At 34.8% G+C, this 14,372-nt stretch overlaps 1 protein-coding gene across 1 annotated transcript in view; it reads left to right on the top strand.

Moving 5' to 3' along the window:
- Nucleotides 1-14,372, top strand: part of LOC150106779 (copper homeostasis protein cutC homolog) — a 79,799-nt gene that overhangs the window by 37,941 nt on the left and 27,486 nt on the right. Inside the window, exons 4-6 of the mRNA XM_090392699.1 lie at nucleotides 5,104-5,272; nucleotides 8,012-8,052; nucleotides 10,612-10,647. Coding sequence (XP_090248825.1) covers nucleotides 5,104-5,272; nucleotides 8,012-8,052; nucleotides 10,612-10,647 — 246 coding nt within the window. The remainder of the gene's footprint in view (nucleotides 1-5,103; nucleotides 5,273-8,011; nucleotides 8,053-10,611; nucleotides 10,648-14,372) is intronic.

The following is a 14,372-nucleotide window of genomic DNA, read 5'->3' as shown; positions in this document are numbered from 1 at the left end:
TGGCAATCATTTATGAATTGGCTGTTGATGGATCTTTCCATTTGTTTGGAGAGGACTGAGGTGAGGTGAGGTGAGAAAGAAATAGGATAGTGGTAGTCTGCTGGTAGAGATTTGTTACCCTTCTTGGGAATGGGTTGAACATAAGCTATTTTCCAGGCTGTGGGGTAGATGCCAGTAGAATAAGAAAGCATAAAAAGATGGCATAGGACTAGAGTCCACTCTGGAGCTCAAGCCTTCAGGACAATCAGAGGAATACTCCCAGGAGCTGGAGACTTTTGGTCCTGATGGCAATTTTGAACAAGATTCTTCCAATCTCTTTCTACCAAAAGGACAGGGGGGACATGCATGGTGAGCATTTGGATGATTAGGAGACATTTGTCAAGATCAGCTATGCATGCATCCAAAGAAAAGTATGAAGCCAGAAGAAGAAGTGAACATTATAATCTCTGAGGAGGAGGATAACTTTGCTGTTGTGGAAAGTGAGACCGGAGAAAATCGGTGTTCGAGGAAAGGAAGCCAAAGAGTTCAGAATGGTTGATGGCATTGGAGAGTGATAGAGGCAGCAGATGAATTTTTCTGAGTGGGACAGAGAGAGAGATTTTTGGCCAAAGAAGGTCAGAATCAGGCAATTCTAGGTTGGATGCTCTCTCTCTCTCTGGCACAGTACATCACAGTGAACATATGCATGGACACCACCATTGAATCAAAAGGGGTCCAAAAAGTGTAGTTGGGAAACATGACATAAGTAGGTGTCAAGGGGCTAAAATTTAAGTTTCAGCCAGGAAAGGTAGGTGGGATTTTGCAGAACTGGAGATACAAATGAACATTGTTAATGTTAGAATTGAGACTATGTATATATGTAAAATGGATCTCTGAGGTTTCTTTTTGACAACTGGGGTCAAGCATGTTTCCTATGCAGTATCTGTATTCTGGTTTTCATGGTGGCTGGTAATAGTTGATTTCTGCACTAGCAGTTGATGCAGAAATATTCCTTTTTTTTTTGTAGTCAGTGATCTAGCTATCATCACCACTTTGGCATTTTTCTTCTAGTTTTTGTCATAGTTGATGGTCTTGCCTCTGGTGGTTGAAGGTAAAGTCAGCTGGGCTCATACATGCAGTCAGCAGGTACCTTTGAACTTGCTGTTTGCTGCTGCTCTGATGATTTTTCCGGGATCAAGGTTACATTCATCAGCTAACTTAATGATATCATTCTTTAGTGCATTGTCAGTTTCTCTGTGAAAGTTGAGAATGATGGCATTCAGCTTCTTATTTTTGCCCTCAGTTGAGTTGTACAATTGACACAGAGGTCGTGGAGTTTGTTGGTGCTATTGGAAGAGAGGTCATTTATGTTGAAGTGCTGATCATCAAGCAATTTTAGATGGTGATGAGGCACTGCTATAGGCTATCACTGCACTTTCCCAAGTTCAGGAGTTGTTTTACAGAAAGGAGGCACAATGGACAAAAAAAATCTAGTTCAGTTTAGAAAGTAGTTTATGTGCAGATTCATTTACATTTGCACAGCAAGTGTGCAACTAGTGACAACAAAAATCACACATAAGATTTTTTTTTGTGTTATTGATGTCTAATCGGCAACTGTGGCCCTTCATATTAACATTGGTTTTTATCTGTGTTTGACTGCATTGTGCTAGCACGACTACAGCAAGTTATTGTTGTTTTGGGATTTATGGTTATGAGGCTTGTATGTTTTATGTTTTAAATTACATGTATTCTTATGGCCAGTTTGCCTGTTTACAGGATAAAAAAAAACCTGAGTTTTGAGGTGGGAAACCCTGCCACCTCTGTATGAGAGTGGCTAATTCACTTTCAGATCATGCAGTAGGTGTTTTAAGCACTTGTATGTGGCCATTATTAAACTTAGAAAAAGAACTATTTTCGGACTTGCACAAAAATATTGAGATTTTAGAGGAACACACTTTTGAAAGTGATAAAATAAATATGGGAACACAAGTAAAGAGCAATTTATTCCAAAGCACCACCTATAATATCACTTTGGCAAGTTACTGCTTTTGGTTATTGTGATTATCTTTACAAGTTTCTGCTTGTGTGTAGGCATACATCATGTACTTTTTTTTAAAGAAACTTACATATAGATGAAAATCTGTTATTTATTATTTTATTATATCGGCTGCATACATGAAGTTGTGAAACCTTTGTACATCAGTGCCATGGACAGGTAGTTGAGAAGAAATAAGCAGCCTGCTGATATGTTTTTTTGAACATCTGGTCTTAAATGAAAACTGTATTGGGGAAGACTCTACCAGAGCATGGAAGTAGAGGGTATGAAAGAGAAGGATGAAAAGTAGGTTCACTGTGTGGAGCCAGACAGTTAATGGATGTCAACTAGCAGCTGCTCATGTGTTTGTGGGTTTTAGGGAAAGTGGAAAAATGCTATTAGCCAGTTTGCAGAATAGTGGGTTTGGGATTTATACAGTGTTAAGAGTTGTGAAGGTGAGAAATAATGTCTTGAATTGAAAAGCACACCTAATTTTATGAATACAGAGGAGACTGTGGATGTAATACACTTATGCCAGGGAAGGCTAGAGGTGTAAGTCATTAAACATAAGTTTCTGTGGTTTAGCAGTTCTGTAAGAAAATTTCGGTAATAGTAATGCTATCACCATCCCGTATGTCTGAAGCACATCAGGAAAAATATCCAGAATCTTAAAGAAATACAATCTTTGCACCACTTTTAACCCCACTTAAAACTAGCTACCCTTATCTGCTTCACTAAAGACAAACTCTCTTCCCTCTCAGTTCCAGGTGTATATAGAGTTCCTTGTTCCTGCAAGTTGGTCTACTATGAAAGATAAGCTACTATCAGAATGGAAGAACATAAAAAAAATACATCTGCAATCATGACTATAGTCACTCTAGCCTTATTGACCATGTTTTGGATACAGCTCACAGAATCAATTGGAAAAAGATCATCGTTCTCAATCACCATAAATTCAGAAGAGAAAGACTGTTTTTAGAATCTGCTGCTGTTCTTAAAAATCAGCCTAATTTAAATAAATATGGTTTCATAAAACTTCCAAAAATATGAGAGACACTAATACTTTAAATGCCAGTTTACATTCTAGGCCACTGACTGGTGTCCATAGAAGGCACCCCCACCTAATTAAGGTCTTTCATCGTGTATTTTAGTTTTGTGCTGCCTCTGTGTGTGTGTGTGTGTGTGTGTGTGTGTGTGTGTGTGTGTGTGTGTGTGTGTGTGTGTGTGTGTGTGTGTGTGTGTGTTTAATACATCCAATATTTCATCTTAGTTACACAGACATCGTCTCATTTTGTACTCCCTGACAATGTCTGTGTAACTGAGACGAAATATTGGAAGTATTAAATACTACTTTTAATAATTTCCTAGTGCTGTTTCACTCCATTAAACTATTATCATGAGCAAACCAAAGTTTGGAACTTGTAGGATGAAAATAGGACTTCTACCACTGATTTATCTCTTTATTCCCCCACATCTAGCTCTCACTACTGAAACCAATCTGAATGGCAACCCTTCCCATAATGTCTTGCAATGTTCATACCAAGAGAAGTGTACTGTGTATTATAGGATACAGGGACAGATAATTCTTGTAGATAAGCTTATACGTTGGTAACACCTGACTATTAAATTATTTAAGGAATTCACAACGTATACTGGAATATTAATTAAAAGAAACTTTAATAAATACCGCCTATATTTCGGAAATGTCACATTGCCATCTTCATGGGAACATACAACAATGACACATGCATGCAGGCACTACAAAAAGCAAATGAAGCAGAAGAGAGAAAACTACTGTTGTTCCTAGAGTCCTAAAGGTGTCCCCCCCCCCCTAGTAGGCTATATTGGGTTGTCTTGGCTGTTGGGCTGAAGTTCTCAAGATGCAAGCTTTCCAAATTTGGGACAGTCTCATGCACCCAAATTTGTTGAGGTTTGGAAAGTTTTTAGAGCTGAGGCCGATTCCATGATGGTCTGTAAGCCCAGAGTGGCTGTACTATCGGATGTAGTCATTGTGTTCTGAAATCCTGACATTTGCTGTCCTGTCTGTTTGTCCAAAGCAGGACAGTTTACAGCTGCAAGGGACCTGGTATACCCCAGGTAGGTCTAGGGGAAGTGGTTGGTCTTTGATTTAGTGGATAAGGGATGCCCATTTTTTATATGGTTTTATATGGTTACAAACCATATATAAAATTGAGTGCACGTGTCATTGTTGTATGTTCCCATGAAGATGGCAATGTGACATTGCCAAAATATAGGAGGTATTTATTAAAGTTTCTTTTAATTAATATTCTAGTATACGTTATAAATTTCTTAAATAATTTAATAGTCAGGGACAGATAATGTAATATTGACTGTTTCTATATACAAGTAGCCAAGTTGTGAGGATACTTCATGTGTATACTTTTGTTTGCTCATGCTTTGGTAAAGGATGAAAGAGTATTATTTTTTGTCAAATAGAATTTCCATTTTGAAATTTATTCACCTATCCATCCACTTTAAATTGCCTCCATTGAAGAAATTTGTGTTGAATATTAAATGCTATAGCTACTTATTTCTTTCTTTCTCTGATTATGATTGCCTGAAGAAATCATTTACGTTATCTAAATAAATCATAAATCATCTGATTATTTAGAAGATTCTCACTGCTGTTCTTGTCTTTTCTCAAGTAGCATGAATTATATTGGCATGGCATTTTTGTATTTCTTCTTCTAGTTCTGTTTCTCTTCCAGTGATGGTATATCCATCCTATTGAAGTTGTATTGCTAGTTAATTTTTCACAATTTGTGGTATTTCTCTGACAGAAACAGTGGTGTGTGTGTGGGGGGGGGGAGGATAGGTTCTTGTTTAACTGGGTAATGTCTAGACCAGCATAACTATTTATGTTGCTTCATCATATGAATGCAGTTACAGCCAGTGTGGTCTACAATTTTGCCAAAGTCCCAAATGGATTCCATAGCAGACTAATAATAATACATTTAATTTATATTGTCCTGCCATATCAGAAGCTTCTGATTAACAAATATAGCTTATGAAATGTGTAAAAAATCATTTTTTTATTTTTTATTATTATTTTATTATTATTTTTTTAGGATTACTAATGCAAGTAAAGAAATTTACATCAATACCAGTTTTTGTTCTTATTCGACCCAGAGGTGGTGACTTTGTTTACACCCAAGAAGAAGTAGAAGTAATGAAAGAGGATGTCAGATTAGTCTTAGATAATGGTGCTGATGGCATAGTGGTGGGTGCTCTTACAAGGTAGTGCATTCATTTTTACATTTGTGAATAAGTGTTAGTTAAACAGCACCATGTATTATTTCCTGATTTGCACCTTAGAGTATACTGGATGCTATCATCCAACATGAGTTTTGCTTATTACTAGCTTCCTATCAACAGCTCACTTTCAAGTTATTTTATTAATTGTTAGGCCTTCAATGTAGTCAACTCTTACATTGTGATCTTCAAAGCACTTCTCACTGCTTCAATCCGTTGTTGGCTTAGTCTTCCTGTTTTACTTCAAACACATTTTACCAGCTTTTAATCTTCCATTCTGTTTAAGTGGCCATACAATTTTAAACTGCCTACACATTCTTAACTGCTAATAATTCACATTCCTTTCTGATCTCTTCATTGTTCACATGGTTCTGCCACAGTCATCTGTTTATGTTCATACCCTTCCTTATCTCTGATTTACAGTTTTTGCTCATTTTATTTCCAACTCAGATTTCAGATTCATGAGATGAAATTCATAACTTGAGTGACAAACAGCAAATGAGTGACAAATAGCGCATTGTCTTTTTTGTTGCTAGTTTACTGTTTGTTCCTGCAGAACAGGCAAAATGGCTAGAAAAGCACATGCATTTAAGAGAAATAAATACATTGACCTTAGAGCTTTAGCTGCTTCAGTTGTAAATCCAAAACTACAAACAAGTTTGGTGTTTGGCTAAATAAGAGAACTGTCCCCTCAGTCTCCAAAAGTTAGATAAGGCTAAAATGGCCTCACCTACTCCCTATAGAGGGAATAAAAGCTGTTAATGGATTTATTTATTTTATGGATAAGAGAAAATAGTTAATTAAATTTAATGCCATATTTACTAAAATTGTAAATAGTTAAGATGTTTTACTTGTTCTATAGAAGCATCATTGAAAATGCAGTTAATCTTTTTCATATCTCTGGCCTATTCGCATAGTTTGATCTTCATTATTATTATTATTGCTGGGTTTTATATCAAATTTTTTACAGCAGTTGATCAGTTTAGTTAATCTTTAATTAAGCAAAAGATCCATAAAAAGACGATCATATGGAAGGAATATTGTGATAATAAAAATGAGAGGAATTATGAAATATATAAAATGCAGGCCAGAAAAGTAATGAATTGTTTGTAAAGCTAAATTAGAGTATGAAAAGAATTAGCTAATACAGGCTAAAGGTAATCTAAAAGGATTTTTGTTGTTATGCCGCAAGTGAAAGAAAGAAAGAAAGAACGAATGGGCAAGAATAACTTTACTGAATGCAGATGGTACTCTGGTATCACAAGCTAATGAGATTGTTCATTTAATGAATGCTTACTTTGTTAAGATATATCAACCAAGTGTATGTAACATGATGCACAGTGCTACTATATTGGATGAAGAGTTAGAGGTGCATGAGAATGCGATTGAAGAGATGTTGCATAACCAGGATAAGAATTCAGCAATAGGGGTAGATGAAATATCAGCATGTATGTTAAAGACATGTTCAGCTGAATTGGCTAGGCCTTTGACATTTGTATAACCTGAGTCTTATCTCAGGAAAGATATCACAGCATTGGAAAGAATGTATGATAGTTCCATCGCCCTTTTGTACCGCCCTTATAGATGGGTGGTGCAAAAACCAATGTGTCTAATGATCAACCTGTCACTATCTTTGGTGTGGTGGTGAAGATTTTAGAGAAGTTGGTAAGAACTCGTATACAGAAATGGGTAGACAGATAAAGCTACACTGTGGAAGCAACAGCATGGGCTTACTAAAGGAAGGTCATGTTTTAGCAATTTGTTCATATTTTATAACAATGTCATGGTCGATTTGGATAAAGAGAATGGATATATGATAATACTATTGAATTTTGGTAAGGTATTTGATAGGTGTATAAACCAGCCTTTCAGGTATACACCACCTTGAAAGGTTGTTGCATAAACTGGAGAATATGGGTTTGGAATATAAACTTTTGGATAAGTTGGATGGTTGACATACAGATATCAAAAAGTGGTATATGATGAGGCTTTAGGCAAAAAACTGATGACACTAGAGATCTTGGTGTAATGGTAAATAGGAATTTGATGTTCAAATGTCACATAGCAAAAATTGCAGATACAACACAGAGGATAGTTGTGATGTAGAAGTGAAGCTTGACACATGTAAGGAAGTCCTTTTGCTTCTTTACAAGGCACTGATAAGACTACACCTTGACTACTGTGTGCAGATTTGGTCTCCTGGGTTCCAAGAGGATAAAGAAGCTATGAAAAGGGTGCAAAGAAGAGTTACAAAGATCAAGATTATGGAATTTAGATTATGAGGACAGATTGTGAGTATATGGACCTACAGACACTGGTTAGTAGGAGAAATAGAGGTGATATGATACAGGTCTATAAACTTCTCAGTGGGTGTTAGGATATCAGTCCAATGAAATTTTTCATTATATGTAAGGTGGGAAGAGAGAACATGGGGCGGGGGCATCCATGGAAGTTAAATTTGTTTGCAGTTAAGAAAGGGGTAAGAGCTATATTTTTCTCTTACAGAGCAGTGAGTGAGTGGAATAGTTTGTTGATGTAATGAGTGTATCTAGGGGGGGATTACTTTAAATTTGTTTTTTGGAATGTATGACAGCTGGTTTGGGTGATGTATAGCCTCTTTTGATGAGTCCTTGACTCCCTGGAGATCTGAGGTGATAATAATAGTATATATATATATATATATATTTATTTATTTACTTATTTATTTATCAATCAATTTCATAGGAGTGGAGAAGTGGATATCCATATCTGTTCAGAAGTTTTAAGTAAGTATTAGCTTTCTCCTCCTTTAATAATATGTAAACAATTTTAATATAATGGTATGTACCAAATACAAAAAATTAAATCCGTATTGTTCCATCACCTATTGTCTGCCTAAGAAAACATGTTTTGACTGCTAAATCATCCTTCCTTTTATTTGCCACAGTAAAAGCACTTTTATTATTTCTTTTGACCTATAAATTAAAGATACCAAGAAATTATATACTTGGTTTAATCCTTTATCCAAGTGTAAGCAAACAAAGTTTGCACCTGAAGTATTTTCAGGACTGGGGCAACTCGTATATATAGAAGATAATGATTTCACATCACTTGCCTTAGTATCCCAAAATGCAAAGCACACATCCTTACATATGTATAATGCTATGCATTATAGGAAGGGTCATTACTCGTATATAGAAATATGACTTCTACATTACTTCAACCTTGGTATTACTTCTGGGTCTGGCACCCACTGATGAGACCTCAATAAAGGTTGAAACCAGTCTGGATTTCTAATGCTATGCATTATGGGTAGTGACCCTTCCCATAATGAATAGCATTATACATGTTTACAAGGATATGTGCTTTACATTATGAGACACTAAGGCAAGTGATGTGAAGTCATTAGCTTGTATATATGAGTTTCCCCAGTCCTGAAAATACTTCACGCACAAACTTTGTTTGCTTACACTTGGATAAGGGATTAAACCAAGTATATAATTTCTTTGTATCTTCAATTTATAGTATAACCAAGTGGAAAAATTTCCAACTTCTTTTGGTCTAATTAGTTTCCTCTTATAATTAACCTTTGACCTTCCTTTGACCTTCCTTATATAGACTTACCCTTTCTTGCCTAGGCCTTGTACTGTGCATTGGCTGATCACCTTTTTTCTTTGTATTCTTTCCACAACTTTTTCTTTTTCAACAACTTCTGCTTAACAATGCTGATACTGCTTTCTTCTGACCCACCTTGACCATCTTCCATACAATGCCAACATCGCTCCTCTCCAAATGCTTACTGCTGCAAGCTGATTTTTTTAGCTTCTCATTATCACCTGCTTTATCATTCCATTTTTTCTGTTAAAAAGACATATATTAGGGCTTCCCTCGATGAGTCTAAGGACTCTTTGGAGTTGCCTATAATAATAATAATAATATGTCTTTTCTGTTCTCCTCTCCTTTATTTGTAATACTTCTGCCATTAGTATACATAAAATGCAAAAATCCCCTTCCTCCCACAACCTTCCTTACATCTTGTGTTGATTATCTCAATAAAGAACGTAGGGAGCTACATTCAGTATCGTAATTACTCTCCCGCTTATCCACTTACATCTCCCCCCAGCCCTAAACAGTCTAGTCTCCATGATTAGGTTGATTGTATAGTTTTCATCATTTTTCTCTATTTTCTCATACAGATATATTCTGTTTCTGCTGCATCCATTTTCTATTCATATTTCAGTGACTCTCTTTCATTAAAATAAACATGTACATGTTTTCATTTTGCAAATTATACAAACTAGCCACAACACATGAAAATAATAGATGCAATATACCGGTCTCATAGACTTAATTGCTTCAGCTATAATTTCAACCAGTACCAATATCATCAATTGGCAGGTAATCTGCAGGCAAGCCAGTGTCACCCATTCAGACTTCATCTCTGAACTTGCTGAACAAATTTTTGTTTCCCGTTCTTCCCTTTCTGTGCTGTTCTTAGAACATCCTTTCCTTTCCCCATATATAATTCCTAAAAGATATAAAATTAAAGATGCTTTAATCTTATTCTTCCCAATATTGCAGCTGTCCTTAGTATAGAATGTACCTTTCATGTTTGGAATCACAATTAAAAAAAAAACTATGAGCATCTCTGCAGTATGTATTGCCAAATATTTCAACCCCAATAAATTTGTTGAATGAAGGAACTAAAATTCGAACTTTCTGACAAACATGAATGGAATATTAATATCTAAAGTTAAATTATGAACTTAAAGATGTGATAAATAAATATATATTGTGAGATTTCTGATTAAGAATACCTACACTAATCCCATAATGTATATTTATTTATAACATCTTAAAGATGTTATAAATAAACAGAAATAGAAATATATGAAAAAAATTTGCCTGTTGGACAGTTGAAAGTACAATTACATGGTACTGTAGCAGAAATCGACTGACACACTAACCCATTCAAGGATCGAATAATTGAAGGTGAGATATTTGAGAGATTGCTGTATTTATTTTCTTGCTATACCATTCAGTTAGTAAAAATAAATAAATAAATATAAAAAAAAAAAGATCTTAAACTGCAGACTGACTGACACACTAACCCATTCAAGGATCGAATAATTGAAGGTGAGATATTTGAGAGATTACTGTATTTATTTTCTTGATATACCATTCAGTTAGTAAAAAAAAAAAAAAATAAATATAAAAAAAACTGATCTTAAACTGCAGATTTTGAATAAGCATATAATTACATATTTTGAAGGAGAATTTCTGATGCAATAACTTGAAGGAATAGGACTATTATTTATTATTTTCTTTTGTTTGTTTTACATTAGGACAATGTTATCCATTACAGCCAACTTTTCATAGGGGTAAGTGGTTCTTACATATATACTGTTTTAATTTTATACATAGTCAGCTGTATAATAAATGTAGAAAACTAAATAAAATGATATAGGAATAAGTATGGATTTGTGAAGTAATGGAATTTATCTTCCTTTATAATTCATTCAAATGATTAATTTTGCTATTTATTTTTTTCGTTGGGTCCACCTCATCTCCTTCCTCTGTTATTTTTCTGTTGTTGAATTATATCTATTTCCCATTTGAAATAAATCTTGTCAGTTTGAAATTGATGTTAATTTATGACTTACCCAACTTGCTGAAAATGTAGAAAATAAAAAAAAAAAAAAATTCTTCCCGAGTTTTCATTCATATCTCTTTATTCAACAGTAAATGGCAAGAAATATTTTATTACTCTTATCATTTTTATATTTAGATACCTCCATGGAGTTCCAGCTTTTTGTCTGGAAGATTGTCACTATTTTAAACTCAATTTTGGACAAATGAATTATTTCTCTCTCTCTCTCTCTCTCTCTCTCTGTATTCCAGTCTTGCATGAGATAAATCTCCTCCTGCTTCCTTTCTATTCCACATTGGTTTTGCTTCTGAATTTCACATTAATCCTTCTCATTGTCTTTATAACTTCTGCACTGTGTTCCCTAGACTTATCATTCATTGTTGTTGTCTAAAATCCCTTATTCTCAAGTTTTTTGCAATGAAATTGCAGTAGGTCTTAGTCTTCAGTCTCTCAATCTTTAATCCAAGACATTAATTTAGCAACACTTGAACTGACATATATTCTTCTTTGACCACAATATCAGTTTATTCAAGTCCCAAAGGGTTATTAGTGCATAACTGACTGCTACTCTAGCAAACTAGTAGAGACTACAGAATGGTTTGCTACACTGGATAGTGTGCTGTAGTGAATTTTTTTTAGCATAGCATTTTACCTATGGAGGTTCAGTCAGGCCTTTTCAGTAGTTTGCTACATTAGTATTTGCTATGGTGAGAGTGGATTGGAATCAATCATTCCTAATACCATTCTGCTCAACTTTTTTATCATCAGCAAACAGCTATATATTCCCTTTGAAAACATCCACAATATCATATATTATTAATATATAAATTAAACAAGAACTTTGTTGTAAACATCAAAGGATTTGGAAGTGTTGGTGGATAGGGAGTTGAAGTTTAGGGGGCACATTGCAAAAGTGGCTAAAATAGCTCATCAAATCACTTGGTTACTGAAAAATACTTTAACAAGCAGAGACAAACAAATTATTGTTCCTCTATATCGAGCCCTGAGAAGATCCCATCTGGACTACTGTGCCCAGATATGGGTGCCAGGGTTTCTTCTTGATGGGGAGGAGGTGGAGAGGATCCAGAGACGAGTGACTAAGATGGTGGCAGGTCTGTGGAATGAACCTTATGAGAACAGATTGAAGATTTGTGGGTTGCAAAAATTGGTTGATAGGTAGAAAAGGGGTGATATGATTGAGACATTCAAATTACTGAAGGGTTTCTATAAGATTAATCCAGAAGATATTTTTGAGAATAGGGCTGGTGGTGGGAGGACTAGGGGCCATACATGGAAGCTGGGCAAAAGTGTGGTTAACAGAGGTGTTAGAGCTAGGTTTTTTACTTGGAGAGTGGTAAATGAGTGGAATAAGCTGCCAGAGTCTGTTGTGGGTGCTATGACCATGAATGAGTTCAAGGCAAGGTATGATAGATACTGTGTGAAAGTCGAATAGTTGTTCTTTACATGATGTTAGGGCCTCCCTCGATGAGTCTGTCGACTCCTTGGAGTTGCCCGAAATAATAAGAATAATTATAATAATAAACATCACTCATGAAAGTTAAATGTATGTAGTAATTCAAGGCAGAAAAATTCATGTAGCAGTCTTCAGATATATTTTCAATTATTTTTGGCTTAGTCCTGAATCAGCACTTCCTGAAAAAAATATTATTGTTTTCAAAGTGTGAATATCTGTCAAACTTGTGAATTTCATTACAATCACTGATTGATCATAAGCGTGTTCCAATGCTGTGACTGCATTTCCTGAATAACTTAAGTTTTTTAGAATGCTTAATATACAAAATGCCCACCTAAAATTGACCTTACAAATGGGAGGGATTAGAGAAACCTAACTATATTTCTTTTTTACCTTTTGTTGTAAATTAAACTGCAAACATCATGCAAGCAGATGCTTAAACATTGAGCACAGTACATTGTAACCATGAAACTACTGCATTATCAGTACATTCTTCAGTGCCTTAAAAGTGCCTCCATGTTGTAAATTGTAAATGTTATCTGTTTAAATAAATGTAAAACTATATATTATACAAAGCAATTAATTTTAAGTTTTGTAAAATATCTGATTAATGCAATGCATAGCATATCAAATGCCTCTTAGTAGCAGTTGAATTTTTTTTATGCCATAAATTTGCAAAATATAGGAATGGTTGTATCACAAGTAATTAAAAAAAACATAACATGATTGAATGACAGATATCTGAGAAATAATGTGGATGAACTGTAGATTGTGTGTGGATTTTTGTGTCTTTTGCATCTTCTACTACAGGGAAATAGAGCATTCTAGCTACAGTTGACTTTCATTATACCAAAAACATTTAGAAACTCTTACAAACTCTTCATAGATCATTTCTAGAGGATCATTTCTTTCCAGGAACAGATCATTTCTAAAACAGAAGTTCACTATAGTAAATTATCCATTATAATAAACTACTCCAATTATACTTTCATCTCACTTGAAAAAAAAAACACAGCAGGGTTTTTTCTCCACAGAACTCAAGTTTTCATTCCACAAAACAGTTAACAGATATAATATAATACACCTGCCAGTATGGCCTTAATTGTTCTGGATGTTATTAAAAAAAACATGCTAAAGTTTGCTAGTATTAATTGATTTTACTGTGAACAGATACTGCATTCTACAATTTGGAATATCTAATTGAAAACAACTTTTATAAATTGTGTTTTATATATTTATATCAAAACCACAAATAAAAGATTGCAAAACCAATAGCACATCCATGCATATATGCCCATAAGAAGGAATCTGTTGACATATTTAATGAACAGTTAGTGACTGTAGTTTTTGGAGAAGATAGGACTGAAGCAGGTTATTCCAAATAAAGTTAGATGAGATGCAAGAGGCAGAAGATAAACTGGTTTGGTAAGTTTGAAAATGAACAGTAAATGAATGTAAACCAGCAACTGCTCATGCTCTTACAATCCTGGAAGGAAGATGTAACTGGTATAACTGGTAATTAGTTTACGGAATTAACAACGCATATAAAGTATATTAATTAAAGGTAACTTTAATGAATAACTTCTATATTTCGGCAACGTCACATTACCATCTTCAGGAACATAAAGATATGGTATGTGCACTCAGGAACTAACACAAAGCAAATGAGGATGAAAGCAAGAAACTAATATTGTTCCTAAAGTCCTAATGGTGCCCTCTTGTGGGCTAATTTGGTAGTCTTGGCAGTTGGGCTGAAGTTCTCATAATGAAAGTCTCCCAAATTTGGGGCAGTTTCATGCACCCAAATTTGTTGAGGTTAGGAACGTTTTTTAGAGCTGCTGAAGATTCGTATTTAAACTTGCTGCGAAAGATTATTCAAAGAATCTTCAGCAGCTCTAAAAAACGTTCCTAACCTCAACAAATTTGGGTGCATGAAACTGCCCCAAATTTGGGAGACTTTCATTATGAGAACTTCAGCCCAA

This window comes from Typopeltis vanoorti, chromosome 5, assembly GCF_054136105.1.
Source record: "Typopeltis vanoorti isolate ZY-2024b chromosome 5, IOZ_Tvanoo_1.0, whole genome shotgun sequence".
Classification (NCBI taxonomy): domain Eukaryota; kingdom Metazoa; phylum Arthropoda; class Arachnida; order Uropygi; family Thelyphonidae; genus Typopeltis; species Typopeltis vanoorti.
Note: the sequence above shows the minus strand (reverse complement) of the source record. Positions and strands in the feature narration are given on the sequence as shown.